General features: G+C 41.4%; 3 protein-coding genes across 3 annotated transcripts in view; 1 reads left to right on the top strand and 2 right to left on the bottom strand.

Moving 5' to 3' along the window:
- Positions 1-4,118: 4,118 nt before the first annotated feature.
- LOC124884870 (homeobox protein six1b) lies at positions 4,119-6,426 on the bottom strand. Its single transcript, XM_047392898.1, has 2 exons — positions 5,549-6,426; positions 4,119-4,789 (listed from the first exon to the last, which is right to left on the bottom strand). The coding sequence occupies exons 1-2, from the start codon at positions 6,106-6,108 to the stop codon at positions 4,495-4,497; spliced, it is 855 nt and encodes a 284-aa protein (XP_047248854.1). The 5' UTR covers positions 6,109-6,426; the 3' UTR covers positions 4,119-4,494.
- Positions 6,427-11,398: 4,972 nt separating this feature from the next.
- Positions 11,399-20,355, bottom strand: six4a (SIX homeobox 4a). Its single transcript, XM_047392919.1, has 3 exons — positions 19,338-20,355; positions 17,271-17,971; positions 11,399-14,374 (listed from the first exon to the last, which is right to left on the bottom strand). The coding sequence occupies exons 1-3, from the start codon at positions 20,069-20,071 to the stop codon at positions 13,755-13,757; spliced, it is 2,055 nt and encodes a 684-aa protein (XP_047248875.1). The 5' UTR covers positions 20,072-20,355; the 3' UTR covers positions 11,399-13,754.
- A 2,211-nt stretch (positions 20,356-22,566) lies between these two features.
- The window catches only part of mnat1 (MNAT1 component of CDK activating kinase), a 39,593-nt gene continuing 34,690 nt past the window's right edge, over positions 22,567-27,469 (top strand). Inside the window, exon 1 of the mRNA XM_047344722.1 lies at positions 22,567-22,774. Coding sequence (XP_047200678.1) covers positions 22,686-22,774 — 89 coding nt within the window. The 5' untranslated portion in view covers positions 22,567-22,685. The remainder of the gene's footprint in view (positions 22,775-27,469) is intronic.

Raw genomic sequence — 27,469 nt, 5'->3', positions numbered from 1 at the left:
TCTTTACGTCCTGACATTGTGTTAACACACTCCTATATGCGTCAGGGCAGAAATGCTGAAACTTTTACAGAGATGCTCACACTAATGATTATCAGTTATTTGTTGCATTGGATAAGCGGCACCAGCTGCTATTTTCCTGCTGAAATCCTCTAGAAACAGCAGGAATAGTTTTCCCGTTTCTACATTTCATCTTTGTTTAGTGAATAATAAATAATACGAATAATTTTAGAACCCAGTAAAGACCTGATTATGTTTATTATGAGCTGATTTGTAAAACCAAAGAACTGAAAGGGGTTCACTTTTCTATTACCATGACTGTATCAGATTTACCCCTCAGCATTCTGTGTTTTTATGTTGGTTTGCTAACTGAATACGTTTTTTACAGTAATTCAAACTTTAAAAATGAGTTCAAAACTGTCAAATTTTTCATTATTTAACCAGTTAATTTATTATCAGTTAAAAATATTTGTACTTTTCCTTTTTTTTTTCTGTGAACCTGTGCACATATAATAGAATATGCCACTGTGCTTCCACTGATGATGATTCCTTTTTGTGTCTTTCTTTATCTGCAAGGCGTCTGTACTTCCCACTGCTCATTTATCACGTCTGAAAGTGACATTTACTTTTCTCATAAAAGTTTTTCAAAAACATCCTCTGGCTAAAGTCCCTCTTTTGTCTGACTTCATGAGACTAATGACGCTAACAAATATCATCTTACTGTTGAGTCGCCAAAAATATAGATATCTGATTCTCAGCAACCAGAGATGAGCTTTGTGTCGGTGACGGTTGGTCATGTGATCCTCTGCCTCCTGGCCACATTTCTTCTGTGCACGTCCGTTATTGACAGTTAATGCACGTCTTATCTTGTTTTATGGTTTTTTTGCTGTCTGTGACACATATCAACATTTCCCTCGTCCTCAGAGAACATATATAACTAGCCTGTTTTTGATGCATAACATGCCGTTTAACACCCTGATATTTGGGGGTTTTCTTTAGCTTCTCCCCTTCCTCCTCCTCCTCCTCCTCACTTCTGAACTCCAGGTCAACCATCACTCAGAGGAGTGAAAGAAAGAGATAAATATTTCTTTCAGCTGTGTCACATAGAACTTCCTGAATGGCTTCCTGCTCTCCAGTGTGGAAGCTGTCTTTGGCTTGGAGCCCTCGTATCAGCGCAATTAACATTTTCCAGGGAGAGCTGTGCAAAACCTTCAGATTTATGGTATAGAAATTTAACTGTTTAGTTACTGTGTGAGATTTACTTTGATCAGATCTGTTTTCTTAAGAAACATTCAGGAAGTTACACACACACACACTCACACACACAGCCAGCAGCATTGTCAGATCCATGCATCATTGGTAAGAAAATCTCTCTGGCCCCCTACCTTCTACACCACCACCTCCACCCCTCTGAGGCAGACCTGAAAAGATCCTTTTGTCCCTCATCACCCAACCAACCCCTCCCCGTCACCCGCCATCCCCTCTGACTCACACTCACAGCTCTCATGCAGTCTCTGGTTATAGATACCTGGGACAATCTTCCAAAGGGCTCCCCAAGTGGAGCTGAAGCTACCTGAAAGCACCAGACCATGCAGACAAGCAGTATAACAACAAAAAAAAAAAATCCCTTCAGCTTTGGAGTATGCTGAATGCTCCAGCGAAGAACTGACCTGGGCTGAGGTGGACGGTGCTGGCTGGAGCTCACGCAGGCCACTCTCCATGTTTATTTGCACACGTCAGGGCTCTTCCTGCTGCTGATTTAAAGCCACTGCCACTTATGCCGAAATACCCTTTTGATGACTCGTAGTCTGTTTGCCATCAGCAGCTGTTGTTGCTGGCCCCGGCCTGCTGCAAGATGACGCGAACCTCCAGCTTTTGTCTTCTTCCTCTGTAGGCTGCATGGAGCAAACCCTCCTCTTGCACTTGTTGCTCTTCTGATGAGATAAAAACACAAAGTGGAGGACACAGCAGAGAGATGCTGATTCAGAAGCAGAGGATCTGCTTGATTAAAAGAGTTTCCATAAGAGATTGATTTTCGTCTCCTGGACTTCCTGGAGGAGACTGGTAACTTCTGCCTGTCATGTAGGCACAGAGCTCTGCCATGTCATTATATTAACAGGTATGAGGAATCAGCTCGGTGGCTACCTAGTTTTTAATTTGTCAGTATTTAATGGAACATGCAGAACATCTGCAGAACCTCTGCATCTGATGAATGATTTGGATACTTATATATATATATATTAATAAAACCACAACATATATATATTATTCTATGGATCTTGAAGTATATAACCTTTATACACCAGACCATCTCTGAATAAATAAGAAAAGAAAAGAAGGGCTTAGCTTTAGGGCAGATAAGATTTGCCAGAGTCAGAACATCTGTGCAAAATTATAAAAACAAACCACAATGTGCACATATATGCCATGCTGTTGTTAAAGGCAGCAGTGTTTGCAAGAAAAACCCCAAATGCCTGATAATTGCAATAAAATGCATTCTGATAAGTGACTCTTTGGTTAATATTCATGTTTTATTTGTTGCATAGTATGTCAGTGAAGCTGTGATCTTTTTGCACAAATTTGATTTTGCTTCCATGTGTTTTTTTGTCAGTCAAACCTGGTTTGTTTGGGCCCGAAGGGACCTGCAGTCTCTCCTCTGTGTTGCAAAGGTTTTTTTTAATCTCTGTTTTTGCTTTTTCTACATGATGTTAAATACAATGTTAAATGTATTAGAATAATTTAGAAAACCAAATAGGCACAGTATATTAAAATAGGTTTTAGTTAATCATGGTGAAAAACACTTGAAATGTGGGTTCAACCAGAAAAAATGATTAAATACAAACTTTTCTTTGTCAGTATTTTTTCTGCACTTAACATAAAGTAATATTTATTTTCCTTTTCTCATCTTCTTCTTTGTGACTTCAGTTTGTGGATGTTTTGTTGCATTAATTGTGATATAGAGATTTATAGGAAAATCCTTATTCATACAGAAGTATTTTTCATGTTGTTATTATCTGAACTGTTTGCTTTGCTGCAACTCTATTCCACTGCATTACTGAAAGCTCTTTTTTGTTTTGCAAGATTTTACATGCAAACAATTTGAAGAGTTTAAAAGTTTAATCTGAGCTATGGATAAATACAGTGTTGCTGCATCTGTAACATTTAAGCATTATAAGAGGTCAACTTATTGTCCTCTCTTTTAAAAATCCAAAATTAACTCCTGAGGAGAGTCAGATATCACTCACACACACAGCGAAACAAAGCTCCTGTTTTACTCCAAAGGATCTGCAGGTACAGCAACAACAGGACTACGGGAAAGCCTGGAAAAGGGTGAGACTTCTAGGATGCAGAAAACACCCCGATGTCCCCTCCACTAAGGCTGTGGGTGCTGCAGCCCCTGCAATCTTTGCAATCAGCCAGGCAGGCAGCGACTGTTTCAGATTATGCTCAGGAAATCCTCGGTGCTCTCTGCTCAAAACAATTTACCCTGACATGAGCTGAGAGGAGAAGGGTCGGGGGCCTACAGAGCTGCCCACTCCTCAAATTATTATTATTATTATTATTATTATGTTTTTAAGACTTGTAAAATATTTGCTTATTTATATCTGAGGAGCTGAGAGGCTCTTTCCCATGGCCCGGAACCAACAGAACAAACTCTGGGAGAGGGGAAAGAAAACATGGCAACAAAAAGCCAGTGATCCGCAGCTGAAAATGACGAGATACAGAAAAAACCTCCTGTAGCCAAACAATCGTTATGAAGCGGGCTGGATTTTCAATAAAACACCGAGCTGGTTCTTGTGTACACAGTGACAAACAGCTGCTGCTGCTGCTGACTCCCCTTTGTATGAATCTAAATTCGCCTCCTTTAAATTTTTTTGTTTTTTTGTTAAAAGCAAAGAAACCGCAGATCAGGATTTTATCTGTTCAGAAAAATTACTTAAAATAGTTTAAACCCCACCATCATGGAGCTGTTTAAAATATTCCGCACTTAAATTCTACATCTTTTAGTTCACACATCATCCAAGTCACTATGAAATAATTATTCCAGGCACTGATCAATTTATAGTTTTCTAAATCTCTATTTTTTCGTCCTCTAAATGCACAAATAACACGGAGACAGATGCATTAATTTTGTTTTATTGGAAACTAATTACCTTGGCTCTAATAAAAACGTTACCTCCTAGTTTCCATCGCAAGAGGTTGCTATAATTGTTTTTTGTTGTTTTAACAAAATATCATAAATTAAGGTGGTTGATCCTGGTAAGTGTTTCATCAGTTAAGAGGGAGTTTTCAGGAAAAACAAAAATTAAACATCCATTCAGTGGATGTAGAATAAGCGCATTAAGGAGTTTTGCTCTAACCAAAATTTAACGACAGACAGTCAGTCTATATTATAAGGTAGGCTACAATAGTGTTATTTCATACATGTCTTCAATCTGATTCACGCATCAGTTCTCTTCTGTTGTTTTGGTTTTCTGGTTTCATCTGGCGGTCTCTTTAAGAGCCCAAATCCACAAGACTGGAGGTTAGAGGTCCCAACAAGGAGTCCTGCAGCTGGTGCGGGTGTCCGTGCATGCCGTGCACCGGCTGTGGGCCCCCCAGCCCGGACATGGGGTAAGCGGAGGCCCCGGGGTGGCTCATGTTGCCCTGGAGCAAAAGCGCAGAGTTCTGGTCGGGGCTCTGAGGCGGTGAAAACTCGTCCTCCGAGCTGGACATGAGAGACTTTCCTCCGTCCAGAGGGGACAGCTGGTTCTGTTTGTTGCCGCCTGCGTTGCTGTTCTCGCTGTTCTCTCTGGAAAATAAAAGAGACAAACGCTCACTGATGTGAAGTTGGCTGTTTAATGTGCAACAAAACTTTCTTTTACGATAAAATGTATTTTCCCTCTGATTCTGGTTATGTTCTGATAAACCTGCTTAACCCATTAAAAACAAACCCTTTCATTAAACCGACACTATTTGCACATTTTGTAAAAAATATGAAAATATTTGAGCGTAAATTTTAGACCCATAATTATAAAACCACTGCAGGCCCAAACAAAACTCTCTGAAGGGATTCAATCAGTTGACAACAATATTTACTCAGCTTCACACTCAGCAGTCACATGACCTGTCCTGCTTTTAATTAATATACAATTACGCAAAAAAGTCAAAATCACAGAAATGTCTCATTAGACATATTTTATTAACTCTTATAAGTATCCTCTTAGCCCGTTTTTTTTTTTTGCCCTTTAAACTGATGTTGAACAGTTAAAAACTCATCATTACTGAATAACCACCACACACTGAAAGCTGGAATAATGGGCAAAAACACTCATTCATTGCTCCTTTTTGACATTTCTTAAGCTATAAAATCTGAATAAATCCAAGTGTCCTACATATATAATTATGGTTATAAGCCACTTGGATGCTTTCCTGTAAATTTAGTCAGAAAAAAACTCGTCTTTGATTTTATTTTCCATGCTTAACTGAACCTACAGCATGTATTTAAGAAATAAGTGAATAATTTTCTGCATGCTGGAGCAAGTTCCATGTCTGTGGCAGCTGAACGCACCTCTCCTTGGCCTCGGCGGCTCTGTCCCTCTGCCGTCGGTTTTTGAACCAGTTGCTGACCTGCGTGGTGGTCAGTCCCGTGGCCTCCGCCAGCTCCCTCTTTTCCCGCGGGGACGGATAAGGATTGTGCGTGTACCACTCCCTTAGGACTCCTCTAGACTTCTCTTTAAAGCAGTAGCTGGTCTCCTCGCCGTCCCATATCGTGCGGGGCAGCGGGAATTTCCTGCGCACCCGGTACTTCCCCACGGCTCCGAGCGGCCGGCCGCGCAGCTTCTCCGCCTCCACGTAGTGCGCCTTCAGCCAGAGCTGCTGCAGCTTTGGGTGGTTGTGCGGAGAGAACTGGTGGCTCTCCAGGATTTTGTAAAGCTCTCTGAAGTTCCCCCGGTGAAAGGCCACCACCGCCTTGGCTTTCAGGACGCTTTCGTTCTTGTGGAGGTGATCACAGGCTGGCAGAGACCACAGGAAGCGGCCGAGCCTCTCCAGGTTCCCTCCTTGCTGCAAAACCTCGCAGACGCACGCCACTTGCTCCTGCGTGAACCCGAAGGACGGTAATATAGACATGATGTCCGAGCTCGCTCCTCGGCCGAAACACCTTGATATCCAAGCGACTTATGACGTTTTAGATCTTCCCGCAGCTTCTTGTCGTAGTGAAATCCACGCAGTCCGCCCACGCTGCGCAGGCCTGTGTGGGCTATCCGCTCCTCTGCAACCCTTGATGCGCGCAGCAGATTGGGATGTTGATTGTTGGGACAATTTGTTCCTGTTGGAGATATGTCAGGCTTAAAGGGAGCCTGTGCGTTTCGGTGATTGGCTCTCCCTCTGCCCTGCACCCTGTACAGCAGAGCAGGACTGAGTTTGCAGCTCCGTTTCCTCCCCAGAGGCAGTGCGTCAGGGGCTGAAATAGGAGCGCTCCCACCTCCCGCCCCCACAGTCCCGCCGCCGCTGCAGCTGAGGGAGCAGAGCAGCACCTAAACACAAATCAATTATCACACAACTCTTAAAAACACACTCTTATAACTTCTGAAAATAATCATGCAAGGCAGAGGTGAGTGCAGAAGTCCTCTCAACATCACAAACGGACACCTTTGCATTTGTGACGTCTACAGTTTTAAATAGGAATGCAATCCTCACATGTAGAAATCATCAATGATATTAATGTTGAACACAATCGTATTGACATAATGTTAGAAATGAGCAATTAAAGATTTCTTCCAGAAGTTCTAGTTCTGACCCATTTTGCTGCTACATGTGGGTTCAAACCAGCACAATAAACACAAGCAAACTGAGCATTTTGTTGTTTCTTCGCTATTCGACAAATCGCAGGAGCTGTTTATTTTATGAGGTGGTATAACTTAATAAGTTCCTATGATAGGTGGGTCCATTACGCACTTATTTATGAGCAACCTATACTACCCGCCAAAGGAGTTATGGGCCATAGACCACCAGAAGGAAATCAGCCACTTAAAGAGTGTGTGTGCGCATGTGTGAGTGACTGGTAGAAAATGCCACATGTTTTTAGGCTGCAAGATTTGACAAGGAAATTGGACAAATGTCGTCATCTCTGGAAATTCAGGACACTTTAGTTTAAATGTAAAAATTAAAAATCCAACCCTGAGTGGGATGTGACGCGGCCAGAAATTAAAACCCACACCACTCCTTGGGCCAGTGCTTAGATCATGTCAAATGTATTTTTCTAATGCATGTAAAAATGAGAAATAAATTAATTTCTGCATCACCACATGTCTTTTACCCCCTGCGCCTGCTGTGCGCATTTATATTTCAGAGATTAGACGGGCACCATACTGGCTCCAGTGTTTTCTGTGGGCTGAAACACTAAACCAATCCATTACTAAATGAGTTCTGAGCCACACTGGTTCTTGGTGGTGCAGTTGTTGGTTTGAGCCTCACGGATCACGTTTCTTTATCTGCACCAAAAGTCTGAAACAGAACTCCCCTTCAGCATTCATTCCGCATAACTTTGCGCTTTATCTGTTTTTTATTTTTATTTTTTATTCCCAAATAATTAAAATAGATGAGAATTACACATTTATAAGATTAAATACAGAGCTAAAAGGCGAATAACGGGTGATTATGTGCGTGTTATTTGTTCTCTTAACAATTTATGGAGAAATAATAATAAAAAAAAACATCTGAATGAAGGGACATTTGACCGGTGAAGAACACGAGGCTGCTTATGTGATGGAAATTACCACAAATAATTATTTCTGATAGTTTCATTTATATTTTGCATTGAAAATAATGAAACCATAGAATAAACAACAATAATACGTATTTTACTGTAATGATTCGGATAAAGCTGGTTTCCTCCTGAATGCGGCAGGTTTCTCACGGTGTTGAACCTTTACGCAGCAGGAATATTCACATTTTATATTTCCTGCAACACACACTTAAATCAATATTTATTTCAGATGTATTTTTTAACAAACAGCTAAATAAATTACTGAAGGTAAATGAAACAGAAAAAAACACAAATTTGGCCCCGTTGGCTCTTCTGTTGTTAAGGAACATTTTTAATATTTGTTTGGGTGGGTATAAATAGGTGTCAAACGCGTGTATTCGTGCAGGACATATTATGCGGAATGTGGACTCTGAAGTGGGATCAGGCTGGGTCCCGGGCTGTGTAAAACCTCAGTGCTTCAGTAAATGAGCTGTCTGATGAGCGCCTCTCGGGTTTCTCTAATATCTCTACCACATTGCGCCGCGCCTCCTCCTTTAACCCCCGCAGCCCGGGGGGCCAGATTATTTCAAGATGTGGACTCTCCGCCTCCTCCACTGCCGCGGTCAGCGCTGCCTTCTCACAGCCCGGACAAGTAAAGCAATCCTTAGGTAGTCGATCACTCGGAACTCCTCTCAGAAAGGAGCTTACAGGCAGAAAGGATTCATTTTTCCCTCCTCTGGACTCTTTATTAACTTTAAAAAAACGGACACAGTGGCATCTTTTGTGCGCTCAAGGCTGCTGAAGTCTTAGATGTTCAGATTTAAGTGGCTCAGAACAAAAAAAACAAAAAAACAAAAAAAGAAATGAGCCCTGGCATTTCTCCATTTATTACAAAGTGAGCTTCACACATTTGATGGGCTTGAATTGAAAATATTTTACAAGAATTTTACCCGTAAGTTTCATATTTTTGCACCACAAAATGGGGGAGACAGGAAAATCAGAATTTAAAAAAAGAGAAAGAGCTGTCCATAAAGAATCATCATGAGAAGGACTCCGTTTCTCGCATTAAAGGGTTATTTTTTCTCCCTTTCTCATGAATGGACCACTGCCTTAATAAACAGATGCTTTCTCACTCTAACTGGAAACAAAATTAGTTTTCAGCTGTTTTTATAGGAACAAAGCAGTTTATTTTTTATTTCTATATAATGTAGATTCAAAGCAAGCAGCAGTAAGACTTCTTTGTGATGTTTAATGACCATTAAATGCATTCACACATTTGTTTACCAAATTATTAAACCATAGATTTTATACAAAGGCATTAAGGGCATGTCATTTGTAAACAATGCATCGTTTCTATATATATATATATATAATTTTTTTTTTTTTTTGTTAAATTATTCCAAGAAATGCTTTGATTGATTTAAAATGTTGGAGTTTCTGCTACAGGAGCCATTTTCTGAAGTAAATCATGAGAAGACAAAAAAGTGCAACTCCCTCCATCAAAACAAAACACAACTGTTGACATGAGTGAGTTAAATGAAATTGGAGCTGCAATTATCAGCTTAACAGAGTTTCCTGTCATGTTGGAAAATTAGACCTGGTACAAGTGCGCTGGGGTTAGGCCTCCCCCCTGCACCATCAAAATCATTACGCATTTCCTCAGAGGACCCACCTCCACAAATATGCAATTAAGACGCGGCTTTTACAGAGCTCTGCCTCGGTAAACACACCCCGGGTGTGCAGATGAGGACATTTGTTTTAAAGAGGCTCCGTTTTCTGGCTGCAGGGCTGATAAATAAACAAACGAGGCAGGCAGACTAACACAAACAAACAAAATGAAGGATTTAGACGCAGCTGCCATGTGGCTTCTCACAGGGAGGGGGCGCTGTGCAGTCACATAGTTCTGTAGCTCTAGAAAGGATGGGCTGTTGGTGGTGCTTCAGGAGTCGTGCAGCAGCTGTGATCTTCTCTGGTCATTCAAGCTCCTGCTCCTGTTTCAGCCTGCTGGTTTCTCTTTGGGAAACACCTCTGTTGTGGAGCTGATGCTGCCTCACAGCTGCTGCCTCCTCCTTCACACATGCACGCTTAAAACTGTCCTCATGAGTTACGCTTTCTGTCCCTGGCATCCAGGACAAATCGATGAATCATGTGGTGGTTGTATGCTTTCAGCTGAGTGATAGAAGACAGCAGATAGTTGCACAGGTCTGCTACTGGAGTCAAGAAAACTCCCAACCGCTGTCAAATAGTTAAAACCAAATATTTGGGTGACTCTCCACTGCTCAGTCATGGAGCAAACAGATGATGTTTCTGCTTGGTTAAAAGTGGTGGATCTGCAGCCGACTGGTACCCGCTGACCCCTTGCCCTCTCATTAGTGGAACGTAGAGTGGTGGAGTACCTTGCTCCCCAGGTCATGTTACATGTGGCTTGCAGTCTGCTGTGCCGCATTAAATGTCAGCTTTGAAACCATCTGAAAGATCAGGGGTCAGTGTTTTTAATAAGGCCAAAGTTCTGGGAGGAGTCGCCTCGCTTTTACAGCTCAGACAAGCAGGTTTTATGTTTTTTTTATTTAAATTGTGGACAAAATGACCCACTGATTCAAAGGTATAAGAATATTCTGGTGTTTCTGCTGTGAGAAAATAGAATTTTTTTGCTTTATGTTCAAGCCAGCTTCATCTTTGTTCTCCTTGAACACAAAAGGTTGAATTTAGAGTTTTTTCTCTGGCCTCCTCCCCGTGAGAGCCATTGACTGTGGGCTTTTGCTGCAAATGGGATATTGTTCTGGGCTCCAACAAAGCTGTTTTCACCCTCTTCAATATTACAAGAGGGGTTATCTGATACCCAACAATCAGCTAATCCACTGCCCATGGCGACGAGGTCACCTGTGCACAGGTAACTTTATCCTGGGTGCCTGTCTCTCCCTCCCTATTTCCCGCTATAGTCCCTGCCATTCACCCCCTCCCTCCTTCTCCAAGCCTCGACAGTGAGCACAGACAAACAGCCTCTGTTTATTTAGGTCATCGGTTACATCATATCCCATGAATCCACTGAGAAGACGCTTCTGCAAATAAAATTATTACCTGCAGCACATCCTTTTCTCCAATTTTGCCTCCATCTCATCCCCCCCAGATTGGATTTGTATTGGAAAAAGAAATTTACAAATTTACAGTAACTACCCCGAATCTGCAGGAAGAGCTGAGTGAGTGATGGCAGCTCACATTCATTTCTCCACATGTTGAGGTACTGGGGTGGAGGGGTTTGGCCTTCATTTTAGGGGAAAACCTTTTGGTTTGGACTGAGCAGAGGGAAGCTGTGGACCCCCCACCCAAAGGGAGCTTTACTTCTGGAAATCTCATTGCTGTTTATTTGAATTACAGAGGCTGAGATGAGAAAAGGAGGCCTAATGAAGTCCAGGTTGCAGAGCATGTGCAAACGATCACTACAGGTCTGCAGAAAGCTGCAGAAGGCCTGCTGGATTACTGCGTGCAGCCTCCCCCACAACTCCCCTCTCCGTCCTTTCAATCTGGCTACACTGGACTTCTAAATATTGGAAGGACATGTGCTTTGTGTTGTAAACTCACATTCCTTACAGGCTTGCTGTGCTGCTAAAATCTCCATAATCCCATATTGCTATCGGTCATCATACAATCACGCTATAGGAATAAAACTGCCTCTTTTATGTTTTTATAAATATAAACTTTTATTGCAGTACGTAGATTTAGAAAAATACATTCACATAATTTCAGATAACAAACATATAATTCAAACTAAGATAAAAAAAAACAAAAAAAGACTTTTTGCTCATAATGTTTGGTTTACACCTTTAAAGCACTGAGGATACTTTCACTGAAAGGTCCACTCAGACATCCTGAAGATAGGAAGCATCTCTGGCATGAAAACATGTGATAAGTTGGCTCTAGGGTTCAAATGTGCTCACTTATGACTGTAAGAACCTCAGGTCGTTTGGAAAACTGTTAAGAAACCCTGGACAAATGACCTCCTTCTGTCTAAAGCCAAACCAACTTTCAGGCAGAAGCTGCAGACCTTTGAAGCTGCTTCCTGACCCCCGATGCTCCCACTTTGACTGAATCCCCACAACAAATGTAAAAGGCACTCATATTATTGAAATGGTTTGATGCTGTGCAAAAACAAATTATTACAATATCTATGTATTAAGTTTGGAGCAACAGAAAATCCCTTTGTCCACCTGGAGCTGTTTCAGTCTGGCGGTATAGAAAAGCTAGTTAACCTATTGGGTTCCTACACAGTTTTAAATCCCCAGACATTTAAGAGTTTTCCAGGCTCATCCTTGCAGAGTTCTCAGTTTTTTATTTTCATTTTAAAATATAAAACACAAAAGATTACTATGAAATTATTTTCTACAGTGATCTTTATGAAAACTGGACAAATCAGAAACAGGAAGAAAGGGACAAAGGACACAATGGGAAAAAAGAAGGAGAGAAAGGAAGGGCACAATGAAGTACAGAAGGACAGACACAAGGAAAAAAGGAAAACACAGAAGACACCGATGAAGGATGCAATAGAGTAAAGAATGGACACAAACGAGGAAGTGAAGTAGGACACAAGGAAGGAAATAAGGAAGAAAAGGACACAAGAAAGTAAAGAAAGTAAGGACATGTGAAAGGAAAAAAGGGAAAAATACCAAAGAAGGACGCAAGGAAGTGTAGAAGGACTGAAAGAAGGATGTAAGGTTGGCGACAATGAAGTACAGAAAGGAACAAAGGGCACAAAGAATAAAAAAATGAAGGCAAGGAAGAGCAGAAAGGAAGAAATCACTAACACATGAAGCAAAGACATAAGGAAGGAAAGCATGGAAAACAGTATGGAATGGAAGGAAATAAACAAGGAATGCAGAAGATTGAATTGAGAAAGGAAGGAAGGATGGAAGGAAGGAAAAGACACAAGGGAGAAAAGACACAAAGAAGGAAGGATACTACATTTAGACAATAGGATAGGGAAAAAGACAGAAATTAGAAATATGTTCCAAACTCTGATTTTCTTTTCCCAAACTTATGGAGACCTGGAAAACACAAATATCAAATTCCAAACCTTTCCAGACTGTTTTAGACTTCGTAGGAACCCTGATACTACGAGCTGCAGTTATATAAACAGCTCAGAACGAAGAACGTCATAATTTATGTGTCTGTGTCATGAGTTGATAATGGAACTGGAAACAGGAGCCAGGGCTGCAATAGTGAGCATTTCTACTGGACGTGTCACGCATGACAAACCATCCAGCACAGTGGTTGTTCCAAACATTGTAATGTCATGGTGGTAGTGCAAATGCCAAAACAGAACGAACCATGATGTTGGGTATTTTTAGCCGCAGAAAGGCAAATTTGTCTTCACTCTTCCACAATCATAGTTTATAATGTGTTATAAAGCACAACAGCAGCACTTTGCTTTGGCTTGAGAAGCTTTCAGAGAAATTAAAGTGCTTCCTGAAGGACGCTTTTCTTCCTAAAACAGCAACTTTTCTGTGTTTATTAACCGGCCGCTTACAGTCCTTCAGTAAAGCTGTTCAACTTCTCTTCCCCCTCCACAGTGACCTTTTTGGTTCAACCCACATGACGCATTTGGTTTGGAGGAACATCCCGGTCACATGACCCTAGGCATTCCAGCACCTGCTTCTGCAGATCACATCCACTCAACAGGAAGTAGCAGGTGCTGTCTATAAAAATGCTCATTTAAACGAGGCTCAAACTCATGCAGCGACTACTTTTCATCACTTAGAGCAGTTTCAATGCTTCTTCTCACAAATGGGGGGCTTTTTTAGACACATCACAGCCTCTTTTATTATTACATTTTTTATAATAAGCTGAAAAAGCCCATCTACATGGCTCCTTTCTGACTAGAGTGCATCTTAAAAGTCAAATAAAAGCAAATAATTTAAAGGAAATTAATGCTTAAAAAGTCACAACCACACGCACACAAACACACACACAGACACACACACACACACACACACACACACACACAGAAGAGTAAAAAGATTGTTGAAGTTTGAGGTTAAAGGTCGGACATGTCCTCGTCCATCTGCACAGTCTGTAGTTTGGCTAGCTCCTTTCCCTCTGCAGCCTCCAGCTCCCCACACATTACCCGCACCAACTCATTCATCGCCCCGGGCCCCGAGCCGTCCGCCTTGCTCTCTGAAAGGTTCATGTAGTCACTATTCATCCCAGGGCCCATCAGGTGTGAGGAAGGGGCCCTTCGGTGCACCTCGTGGGTGCCGAGGTACTCCGCCGGCTGGAGGTGATGGTGGGTGTCCGGGTCCGTCTGAGCCATCAGCGGCGTGCTAACGGTGAGGGTGGTGTAGACCTCCGGCTCAGAGCTGGACGAGCTGACAGCGGTGGCATCGGTGGCGGAGGTGGTGCTGTGGCTTGAGGAGATCTGCCCAGAGTCGGTTGCAGTGTAGCTGATCTGATCGCTGGGGTCCAGGTGGAGCCCGGAGTGGTAGGAGGAGTAAATCCTCCCATCCAGAGGCTCCTTCTTGATGGCTGGCTGGCCAGTGTTGCTCATGCTGTAGAGGACGGTGCTGTGGTGCAGAGACGCCATGTTGAGCTTGTCCTGTGGCTGGAATGAGTCTTCACTGGAGGAGCTCACCACTGTGCTGTTCAGGGACATGTTGCCTGAAAAAGCAGAACAGTGAACACAGTTAAAACCAGATGATTACATAGATTGTATAAAACGGTACATAACCTACTTTCTCACTGTCTGACATAAAAAAATATATATATATTTTTCCTGTTTTAGAGCAATTTCTATTTGCTAAATGACAAAAAAATCACAAAGAAAATCGTTTAGATTTTTTATGTATTTTCTTCTAATGCAGAAGCTTACAGATATTTTGTTTTGACATTTGACAGAATCGCCTTTTAAACTAAATGACTTTGGTAAAAATATTTTGGGTTTCCTTCTTCAACCTTTTCACAATAGTTTGCTGGAAGTTTAGCCCATTTTTCCTGACAGGAATGGAGGTACTGAGTCAGATTTGTAAGCTGCCTTGCTCACACACCCCTTTTTAACTCCATCCACAGATTCCCAATGGGACTGAGATCAGTGCTTTGTGATGGCCACTCTAAAGCATTGACTTTGTTGTCCTGAAACAACTTTGTAACTAAATTGGTGGTATGCGTGGGGTCATTGTCCAGTTGGAACACCAGTTTGTGACAAAGCTTTAACTACCTGACTGATTATTTTAAGTGCATCAATCCCTCTGTCAGCAAAACACCCACAAAACATGATGCTGCCACCACTGTACTTCACAGTTGAGCTCAGGATTGAAAGCTTCCCCCATCTTCCTCCAAACAAGATCACTATGTCCAAATATTCCCACATTGTTTATAATTGTGTATAAATGTTCAAACAGATGAATTGGTCACCTTCAGAGGCATTTTCAGACATCTAGAAATTATTCCCAAGGAATTTTGGAGGTCCAAAATTTTCCTCCTAATATCTTGGCTGATTCCTTTAGATTTTTTATAGATGATGTCACACAAGTAAGCAGTGTGTTTGAGGCGTTGCCATAAAATACACCCACATATGTGCCTCCAATTAACTCAGATGTTGTGAATTAATTAGGTCTAGGACTGTTTAACACACACACATTCAAAATTAGTGCAATAAATTGCACTTTTCTCAGTTCCCTCTGACCCACCGGTAACACTATGGATGACGGGAATGCCCCTAAAGTTCGTGTCCCAGCCACGAAGGAGATGCACAGGATGTACAGGAATTCAAGCGCAAATTATCACCACAATGCAAAACATCTCAGCTACCACGATCCAGGTACAGGTTCAAAGTCAAAAGTCAAAGTTGCCAAAAGCTTTTGTTAATGTGTCAAATATTGCTCTCTAATAATGCATTTTAATTCACACCCCACCCCAAGAATTAACCTATCAGAAGCTTACAAAGTCATGACATCATCATCTGGGCTTTCCCAAATTGTTTAAAGGGGGAGAGAGCTTAGTGTGTGTACACCTATAAATAACAAGATAATAGTACAAACATTTTTTTATTAAAATCTCTCATTATTCTGGCATTTAGCAAACGGAAATGATTTTAGTAATCCTGACTGACCTAAAACAAGAAAGATTTGGCCTGATCTAATGTCAGACAATAAGGGGATAAAACACCTTTTTCTACAGTGCGATCAAATATTTAGTTTTAATTGTTCTTTCTGTGCAAAGAATAAATCTGTCGATTAATTATTTTATTTTATATTATCTTTAATTTAATAGGTAAATCTTATTGAGACCCAGGGTCACATTTTTTATAAAATTAACATACAAGGTAACAATAATATTAAAACAAGAAATAACCAATACAATTCATACAACAAAACCTGGAGAGACCAGTAATGAAATATTAAAAACAGGAAAAAAAACATCCACAGATGCTTTCTTAGTTGCTCTTAACATCTGCTTAAAAATTGCAATTTTTCATTTATGTTTAAATGAAGAAAAAATAAATGTCTGAGCAGAGGCTGCAGTTACTCATTTTGAGTAAAGCACAGTAGATGGAGACACAGTTATTGATTCGTGAATGAAAATATACCAGCGCAACAGTCTGCACAGAGCTTTTCCTCAGGATTACTGTTGCATGTCCCACACACTTCGTGCTTTTTCAGCCCGACCCCACGGCGCCCCGCAGGACAAACCTTTCAGTCTGTCAGGACTCAAAGGGAAGCTGCATGTTTCTGCATTTTGGGGAGTTTCTGTTTTATGTCACATTAAGTGCTGTAATTTCTTCTTCCCCTGCTCATGTGTTTCATGGCTGCTGATAGCCTGAAACACACCTTCACTGTTGTTCTGGAGGCCAACAGTGTAATAATGATGAGTGATGGTGACTTCAGAACTTGTTTTCATTCATCTAAACAGATCACCGCTTCTAGAAATATTATCCTGTGTTTCTCTTTCTTCTGTGCGTCATTTTTTGCTGCGGCCCAAACCCAGACAGGCTAATGAAGTGGCTCTGTTTTGTTGGGGGGTGACAGCTGACATGGGTGACAAAGGTATAAAGAGGATAAAAAGTTAAACTGACCCGCTGACAACTTGTTCAAAGATATAACTGCAATTAAATCATTTTAAATGCAGCTTTAAACTTTTAGTAACTGTGTAACTATGCTTCAAAATGAAATACTCTTCATTGATGAGTAATGAAACTTACTTGATTTTGATAACCAGTGAGACTGGTTGGTTTGTAGGTATTCAAGGAATTTAGACAAGACAAATAGTTGCTACACTCCTGCTTTATAAAAAAAGACTCAAAAATGTTAGTCGTGTCATTTTAATGCTGGAAAAATAGCAACATATTTTCCCTTAGAGTAGATGTTATGTATATTTGAAGCTAAAAGTGTATATTTGTAAATGGTTTATGAAACAATTCCACAGAATTTGTTAGAATATTGACAAAAAATCAATTTATTAGTGTCACTGCATCCATCCCACCTCTGCATCTTATTTATAATTTAAAAATACCCCGAACAAATTATTTTAAATTAAAAATGATTTGTTAAGAGCTTACCTTGTTGTGTAATTGTTGAGGAAGATGAAGCAGATGGTAGCTGTAGAGGAGGAAGACCTACATCACTGTTAAGCAACGAGCTGCCATCGTGGTCCGGTACTCCACTCGGTACCTGGACCAGATTGTAGCTGCCGAGCTGCAGGGCTCCTGACGGTGAGCTGAAGGTGAGGACTGGGGAGCCTCCATTCTGGGCAGCCATGGTGTGAACCCCCTCCAGCTTCACCTCCGACCCGTTCACACACCCTGAGTAGGAGGAGTACTGCAGGAGGGACTCCTCGGCACTGCCCAGTCCCTTCTCCTGGCCTGTCTGCATGTGCATGTCCCCCCCAGAGCCTCCCAGCAGCACCCCGCCGGGCATCCTCAGATGGTTGAAAGCCAGAGGCTGGATACCCAAATTGAGCCCGTTGAAGAGGATGTTTCCAGGTGAGTGGAGGTAGGATGAACCACCATTGTGAAACACGGTGGAGGAAGTATTAGTGGCTGCCAGGCTGCCGTTGTAGACGCCACCACCACTGGATCCTGTGGACATCTTGGTGTCACCAATCTGCTGGATGATGACCCCACCGTCCAGAAGTCCTGTCTGAGCTGGGAGGCTCCCATGGGTTATGACTCCGTCTGAAGAGTTGGAGAGAGGACGAGGGGATAGCTCCTCCTGTCCCTTACTGGACTCATCCTCTGTGCTGTGGTTTCCATCAGACTCACTTCAGGGTAAAAGCAAATATAAAGATGGGTCACAAAACAAAGAAGAGCAAAAGATAAGAAACTAAATGTTATATAGCATCAAGGCAAAACTAAATAAAAAAAGTTTATTTCTAATATAAAGAGTTTCCTCTTTTCTTTTCTGGGAAAGAATAAAAAAGACTTTGTGGATGAAAAACTGTTCCTAAAATATTGCAGCTCTGTGTTTTTAAAGAGCTGAAGAGCAGTCTGTTTGTGGATGTGGTGCCCTCTTTACCTCATGAAGAGCTGCTCTGACAGCAGCCACAACCCTGTAACCATTTGGCGCAATAAATACTGGCGACAAAATGGACCAACAAATGGCTGCACCCAGGTTAGAAGTAAAACTAGAATCCACATTTTCAAATTTCAACACGTATCTTCCTTAAAACCACAAGAACTCAGCAGCTCTGTTTTCTCATTATTGTCTGCTTTTATAAAGACTGATTAAAACAACTGCTTTCCCACCCCCTCCCTTCAACGCAGGCGCACGCACGCACAACCAAACCCCCACTAAAAACATGTGGGTCCCTACTAAGAAATCCACAGGTTCTAAACATTTTCACATCCAGATGAATTTTTGTGGTGATATAAAGACGTTTGTTTGTGGCTGTATATTTTTGAGTGAGAGGGAGGGCAGCAGAAGGGGTCACCTCCACCAGGTGTGCGTCATCTTTGTTCACACAGGGAAAAACATGAAAGACCAACCCTTACATCTCAGTGTGTGTGTCTGTGGGATTATAAGATGAAGCGGGGCTGATGGAAGCTCTGAGATCCTTTTAGTCCAAGAGAAAAAAGTCATCATGAGAATAATTTACGTACTGATCTTTGTGTGTTCACGCACAGGCTCATCCGGAGTCGCCTTTTGAACTATTTCTTCAAAGTTACCTTCTCCTCCCGCCTCCCTGCCCGCCTGCCAGTCAGTCAGGTCTCTGAGGCTTGAAGATATTTTGTTGCCTCTGGTTTCCATGACTCTTCGCTTCGCTTGAAACCGGATCTGAACAGCAACAGCTTCATATTTCAAAACATTAAAAGCGTGCTGCTAAAGCTTTTTTTTCCGCTCCATAGCTATCACCAGTTAATATTTCACACGTTCACTCATAACCTGTGTCTGACGCGACATTCGCAGCTATTAAATTGTAATTATTACATTTTTACGCACTAATCATGTATAAGGAACTTAAAAAGTATTTTTTGTGCAGACAATAAAGTTATGTTGAGTTATTTTAGAAAGATAATTTTAAAGTTTAATTGTTCTAATGCGCCTTTTACGCACAGACCTCTTTCGTCGACAAAAAGTCTGAGATAAAGAAAGGAAAGTGTGCATCGTGTTTTCCTTTGTTCCCTTACCTTTTGGACTGCGCTTCCGACGGGTTTCTGTCTCTCTGCCGCCTGTTTTTGAACCAGTTGCTGACCTGGGTCAAGGAGAGTCCAGTTATCTTGGCCAGATTCCGCTTCTCGGCTGGAGACGGGTACCTGTTCTGGTTGTAGAGATCCTTTAGCGCGTTCCGGGACCTCTCCTTGAAACAATAAACCGTCTCCTCGCCGTCCCAGATAGTCCTGGGGAGCGGGTATTTTCTCCGGATCCGGTACTTATCCACGGCGCCCAGGGGTCTCCCCCGCGCCTTCTCCGCCTCCGTGTACCGGGCCTTGTACCACAGTTCCTGCAGGAAGGTGTGGTTGGACGGGCTGAAACTGTGGTTCTCCAAAATACTGTAGAGCTCCTGATAGCGAGCCTGGTGGAAGGCAACGAGGGCTTGGGCTTTCAGGATGCTTTCGTTGCCGCGGAGCAGATCGCTCTGGGGTAAGGACCACAGGAACCTCGCCAGCCGGTCCACGTTGCCCCCCTGCTGCAGCGCCTCGCATACGCACGCCACTTGCTCTGGGGAGAAAGCCAGGGAGGAAGCGGCGTTTACCAGCAGCTCCGTGCGCACCGCGTCGGCGTTGGGAGCCGTGCGCTCCATGGACAACTCCGCCGAGTCCAGCGCCAACAGCTTGATGCTCTCCCGCGTATCCACCTCTTTCACATTTTCCTTCTTGATGTCATTCACTGCCGTGACCTCTCCGGCAGAAGAAGAAGACATTTTTTTTGTTCGAGCCTTCCCTGGCAAAGTCACTCCTCCCCGCTCGATCAGGTTACCTCCTCGCCATGCGAACCCGATCGGATATCTGACAGCAGCTGTAAGCAGATATCTCTCTCCCCTCTTCCTCCCAACGTGACTTTTACTCTGCGGGGACTGGGGCTGAAGGGAGATACGCTGGGGTCTATCTGAAGGAGAGCCACGCCATTGGCCGCTGAGGGCCCCATGAGGGAGGAGCAAGGGCAATTGATGCGCGAATGTTTGGCTTTCAGCTGTCCGTCATGAAGCTTCCAGCAGGGCTTTATTCCCGGTGCTCACCTGTGGAAGGTGAGTCTTTCTGGGATCGTGGGAATGGGAAGTTTTTGTTGCCTCTGTTCTCAGTAGCTGCATTGCATGAAGGTATGCACAAAAGTGTTTTATTCCCACATCAAGGCAGGGAAATCCAAGGGGAAATATGGGAGTGCTCTCATTACGTTTCTCTAAAGAAAACGCAAACAAAACCTTACAAAGAAGTCCGGTCTGATTTCATTCTTACTCTACATTAACACACAGTCATTTTAAATCTGTTTTCTATTGCTGGCCTCAACAGAAACAACTTTAAATGTGGAAAAATAACTTGCAAACTATTACAAGCCTGAACAAACACTCCAAGGACCATCCAACACCTTAAAATTAGTTCCTTCAAAACCAAGAACTTCACATTTTTGTTCAAACTCACCATTTTACCAAAGAGGCAGATAAGCTGCTTCAACAGTTGGTCTTTGAGTTAAAAAAATCAAATCTTTACAACGCAACAATTTATTTAAATATACTTTAAACAAGCATCAAAACGACTAATCTACAGGTGCAACATTTTTATTGGTCTGTTTGTGGCTGTTTAGGATGAACAGCTTTGCTTTAACATTAATATTAAACATTAACATCGTCTAATGTGATGCTGGATGTTTTTATTTTGAAATTATAGACGTTTTAAATGTGCTTTTATATTTCTAAATGTTTAGACTATAGTTTAAATCCTGGATTAAATGGTGATGAAATCATGTTTTAACTGTTAATAAACTTTTAAAACAAAAGGTCGGTTTTTAAAGGTATTGGGGAAAATTCACTAAGTTGTCAGCCAGTCAGTCATTTTCTACCACTTATACTCTTCCATAGTGGGTCGCGGGGGAGCTGGTGCCTATCTCCAGCAGTTTATGGGCGAGAGGCGGGGTACACCCTGGACAGGTCGCCAGTCCATTGCAGGGCAACACACATTCATATACACCTAAGGGCAATTTAGAGGGACCAATTAGACTCTTTGGACTGTGGGAGGAAGCCGGAGTACCCGGTGAGAACCCACGCAAGCAGAAAGACCCCCGGCCGAATCGAACATATATATATATCAAAATAAGTGCAATTTATATGTTACCTCTTTGTTGATTTAGTTAAATTACAAACTGCTCAAATGTAGCTCAAATTGACAAAAATATGTACATCACAAATCAATTTCAAACATTCAACGCATGTTTTCTGAGCAGGAAATGGTCGTTTCGGGGTGTTTGCAACTTTTAAACTGTTTATTTGCACCGCTAGAAAAAAGCTTGGGTGTTTGTGTCTCTGGGGTCAAACTCTGAACTAATTTGATCCCAGACAGTTTTCAGAAGAGTAAAATGTTGGCGTTTCAGCTAATGTTTCTGTCACATATTACCTCATGGCTAAAGAGATTTTGTATTTAATGGTCGTTAATTAATAAAATAGCTTGCAATTTATGGAGAAGAGGTGGGATTAAATAAGCGTACACTTAGTTTCCAATCATTTTGAGATGTTTAAACTAAATAAACTAAATTTAAGCTATTTTGTTTCTTATTTTGATTTATTTTCTTTGCTTTATTTTAGTTTTACCTTTTCCCATTAGTTTTTTTTTGTTTAAAATGAAATTCAAATTAATGTTATATTCATAAACTTATATACATATATATGTAAATATATAATATTTCCTATAAACTTTGGACAAAATCTATTTTGTACATCTTCCTTATGACAATGTGTTTCATTCTTGAGAGATAAAGTGTATATCTTCACAAACATTATTGATCGATCGAACTGATTAAGCCTTGGCCACAAAAAAAAGAAGAATATATCAGGAGACAAGACTATTCCAACCTTATTTACATATGTAGTCTGGCTCTAAAGAGTGTACACACCATGTTAGAAGGACAGGAAAGAAAAAGAGACTTTCATAAAAAAAATTCTACATTTTTCCAAACAAGTCCGGGTTCTACGTGTTAAGCAGAATTTGATTTGGGCCTCTTATTCCTGCCAAGACTATCACCACCACATAACAGCATTTCAGTACAGATTTGGTGGAACTGAGAGAGGGGTAAAAGTTTATTTGACTGAGCATAAAAACAATCAAAGATGATATATATATATATATATATATATATATATATTTTTTTTTTTTTTTTCCCGCTATATATGTAGCTCCTGTAGAGTCTGTCTACTGCGCATGTCCGCGGAGTAGGAACCATTGTAATCGCGTTTCCAGTCGGAGCGCTCTCAGCGTGACGCTTCGGTTCGCCTCAGTAGAAGCTCACAGATGTTGACATTTTTCTGAAACGTGTTTCAGGCAGAAAAGATGGACGACCAGGGCTGTCCGAGATGCAAAACCACCAAGTACAGGAACCCGTCCCTGAAGCTGATGGTGAACGTCTGCGGCCACACACTGTGAGTCCCTCCGGGGTCAGAGAGCAGCAGGGGGATCAATAATCCACTGGAAGCTTTTCATCTGGTTGTAGCGTCAAACCTCAGAGTTTCTGCTTCGTAATATAAAGTTCGGAGTTTGAGTTTCTGCTCCTTTCAGACCTTTATGGCTGAACGACACGCGTAAAAACATCTCCTATCGAGGCTTGACACATGACACAAGAACAATCAGGATGTGTTGTAAACGTACTTCGTTAACGTTCAATGTTTATTTAATGATAGTAATAATGAGAGGAATAAAATCCTTCATTTAGGAAAAAACGCCCCATTGAGATCTGGTCGAGATTGGACCAGGAAGAAAATCTGGAGACGAAGCATAATATAGATTAAGACCTAGAAAAATATTTAAAACTCTACAAATTATGGTTATACAATATCTGGAAAAGAAGGTGCTTAATAGGAGAGTTTTTACAGGATTTGAACCAGTAAAGCTAGGCCATTTATGAATTTCTGGATAGAGCATATTTACAGACAAAGAAGGTTTTTATTTTAAAATGTATATTATTTGTACAGTTTTGACTTAATATTGCTCTTAGTTGGTTGTTCTTTCAGCAAGTGGCATCTTTTAGAGTCTGTATTCTCCAGTTGACGTCAGAATTAGTTGATCCATTAATCCGATTAATTGTCAGTCCTAATATAAATTGTACGTATTTGTCTTGTGAAGTGTCTTGAGGTGATGTTGGCTGTGTATCTATGCTATATAAACACACTAAATTAAATTGACTTTAATACCATCGTTAAATATCTTCTTTCTTTTCCATCATCACAGGGTTCCTACTACCTGCCAGGACTTTTAGCATATGCGTATGATAATGCAGCGCAATATGCTAAGTCCAGTCTTTTCACTGGTTTTGGGATGAGTAAAGCAGACTAACACTAGGCTTCTGGAATGGTGTTCCCACAGTTCTGTCCTGAACCCTATTGAAAATTCCTAGACTTGGTTTAGTAACCGGATCTGTGCCAGGACACCAATTACTTCTGCAAATCTGCAAGGAAGAGTCAAAGGTCCAGCTAGGGGGTACCAGAAGTTTGTTGATGCCTAGATTTGAGCATATTTTGTGTAGATTAGAGAAACGTCACATTCAATTCAAGCAGTTCTTGGTTCAAATAAATCCTTAAAAGAATAACTGGCTGATGATAAATAGAAAGAAACTTCTAGCCGGAGCTGTAGCTTCTTTATTTTTTGGCTATTTATGTTCAGATCAAGTCTAGTTGGCACTTTATCAGCTTTGTTTTAGTTTGCCTAATGTGTCTCTTTTTGCACAATTAGGGCTCGTAAAACTGGTTCCAAATGATCGTCTGCAGTGATGACTACAAGCTATAATCTGCCAAATTTCCAGGCTCGAACTTGTTAAACGCAAATCTTATTCTAATATTGCTTAAACAGTAAAACCATTCAGGAGGCATTTCCAAGCAGAAGGGAAAGGTTTCATCACAGATAAAGGTAATCAGTCAGTAGACATTTGCTTTGATTTGCTGCTATCTTTTTAATCTGGGGTGTTTAGTTTAATCTGTCTCCTGTAAATAGAAGCAGAGACATAACCACTGTAGAAGCCGTGCTCCCAACGGATGCTGTGCAGCAGTGGCAGCGGCCTGATGAGCATGACTTTTCCGACCCTGTCTTCTGCTTATTGAGCACACCATTTGGAAGTGGTCTTGCTTTGTCATCAGGTCAGCAGGGCTCATAACTCCTCCAGCCTTGGTCTGGGTGCAGAGCTACATGCAGAAAATTAAAACGATTCTGCAAATGAAGCAATTTTAAGTGACGCCCTGGCTCAGGTCACCTTGGCTGTGCTCCTGCTGAGAGCCGGTGTAACAGAATATTTATGCAGAAGATTTATCTGTTTTTTGTTCTGTAATCTCTGGTATCATTTGGAGGATTTTTTGAGATTTGTTTTGTTTTTAAAATCTATAAACCAGGTGTAGTGTAGGGATTTCCTGTTTGGTCTAATCCAAGGTTATATGATCACCAGACTTTGACTGTTCTGTGTTATAATTAGAATCAAATTGCATTGACTTTAACCGGATCTGAATGTGACTATAAGATTGAATTGGATTATAATGATCTAAACTGAATTTGGATTCTATGTATCAGCACATGAATCAGACCTTTTTGCAAAGTCGCTGCATATCTGGGGACTGCACTGTGGCGCAGTTGGGAGCACTGTTGCCTTGCAGCAAGACGGTCCTGGGTTCGACTTTCTGGGGTCTACCCGCATGTGTGGGTTCTCTCCGGGTACTCCGACTTCCTCCCGCAGTCCAGAAACATGACTGTTAGGTTAATTGGAATGACACCAGGCCCTTGTCCTTTGACATTTGACCCATTTATTATCAAACAGTTGTGATGCTCCTTTTAAATCGTGATCCAACCCTGATCCCAGCTTTGCATGATCTAGTTCTTAATATCGTGTATTGCCCCCAACCCTAACCCGGCTTGAGGTCTTTGCTGGTGGATGTGGAAGAGGCCCTTCATTTTTACTGGCGGTAAAACTGTCTGTTCTTCATGGCTAAAAGCCTCTAGTTCTGGTTTATTTTTGGGATGTCTAGCATGAACTGCATGTTTAAGAGGTGGATTCAAGGTGGATCAATGATATTGAGGTTAGGAAACTGGGACGGTCACTCCCGAACCTTAACTTTTTCCTGCTGTAGCCATTGATAGGTCAGCTTGGTCTTTTGTTTTGGATCATGTTGAGAACATCCTTGTGCAGCCTCCCGTGTTTCCTGATAACTTGCTGCTTTCATCCTGCCTTCAGTTTTGACCAAGTTCCTGTGCCTTTGTAGCTCACACCCACAAACCATCAGCGATCCATCTCTGTGTTTCATTGTTTTTATTATAGACCTCGTTCATTTTGGCTTCATCAGTCCTAACAACTTTGTTCCAGCCGTTTTGAGGCTGGTCTCTGTGTTTGGTGTAGTAATGGCTTTCTTCTGGCAACTTGACCATGCTGTCCATTTTTCTTCCAGTTCTTCCTTGTTCATCTTGAAACAGCAGCTCTGTTTTTCTTTTCAGAAAGTCCTTTATGTTGGATTAAGTTATTTGTGGGTTTTTCTTTTCATCCTAAGCAGTTTTTGGGGCTGAAAGCTTTGTTGGTCTTCATGAATCCCCACATTTCCCACTTCTTAATTTGATTTTGAACACATCTGACTGGCATTCCTGAGTTCTTGAATATCTTTTTTATATCCCTTTCCTGTTTTATGAAGTTCAACTACGCTCTCTATCAGATCCTTTGATGATTCATTTGTGTTCCCTGTGGCTATGAATGCAAATGTCAGTGCTGCACTGCATTGGTGAGGATGGTTACCTTCAGTAGCCTTTCAAACCATGTGTAAGTCATTAGCCTTCCTGGTTATGTACATTTTTGATCAAGGTCATTTGGTTAGTTTGTTTGATAGTAGTTGTCTTCAATCAACGACTAACCACTGGTGATTTCTTTGTATTCATTCATATTCTTTGAAAATTGACCATAATTTCTGCCATGTTATGACCACAACTGTGCAGTATGGAGTTCCACAAGGTTCAACTTTAGGTCCCATGTTTTTTCATCTTTTAATGATACCGTGGGGTGGTGTCATCAGAAAACATTGAATTGATTTCTATCGCTATTTTTGTGACTAGGAACTCTTTATTGTTGCGTATCCTGATGACCAAAGATTAACTGATGCTCTTTTTTAACAGTATTTTAGAAATGAACCCCTGGATGGTGGAGAATATTCTTCAGCTCATTTAGGACAAAACTCAGTTTAAGTTGCTGACACAGATATTCAGAGAAGAAACTCACAGAATGTGTTATATCATCAGTATTGCCAGAGTTTGACATTTTCTCTCTCAGTATAATGCAGAGACACTAAAACACTTTTATAACATGCAGAATCGATTGATGTAATGCACTCCTTTCTGGTCTTCCCAGGAAGAGCTTAACTTTACTACAGATGCTACAAAAAACAGCTACAAGAATGCTGACAAGGACCAGAAATCAAGCTCACGTCACACTGAGACCCTTCATGTTTTCAAAAATATAACCTGAAGTAAAAACAACACATTGTCCCCACCACTCTTTGTAATATTTGGCGTCTCGGCCTCTGGAAGCATGCATCAAGTTTGGCCATCGAGGCCGGTGTAAGTCCATCCAACAGGCCAGAAGTATTGTCAGTAGCTTTACCTCAGGACTTTCCTCATCTCCACATTTTAGATTATATTTTATTGTAGTTGTTAAAATTCATTTTATTTACTTGATTTAGCATTTTTTTGGTGTAATTGTTGTTAGGGTGCTTTTTCCCCTTTTATTTTTAACTTCTGTAAAGCACTCTTGTGTTACATTTTAATGTTTAAAAGTGTTCTATATATAAATCTGATTGATATTGATGTTAATAGGACAATTTGTAGATTGTGGTAACTTTAGATCATCATCCTGCGGTCATTGGGGGAGTTTTCCCTGGACAGATTACCATTATAGGTTTAGTTTTCCTACTCAAGTCTACATGGACTCAGTCTTTACTCTGGGAAGGTCAAGAGCTCTACGTCAGAAACCCATAGATGCAGGCTGTGTGACAGTGGAGTGGTAGAGTTAGGATTCAGTGGTGGCAGAGTCTCTTTGCTGAGCCAGGAGGACCCTGTTTACCTTCCTATTACCACCCCCCTCTCTGGCTTGCTGACAGCTG

This window comes from Girardinichthys multiradiatus, chromosome 19, assembly GCF_021462225.1.
Source record: "Girardinichthys multiradiatus isolate DD_20200921_A chromosome 19, DD_fGirMul_XY1, whole genome shotgun sequence".
NCBI lineage: Eukaryota > Metazoa > Chordata > Actinopteri > Cyprinodontiformes > Goodeidae > Girardinichthys > Girardinichthys multiradiatus.
This window is presented reverse-complemented; position numbering and strand designations above follow the sequence as displayed.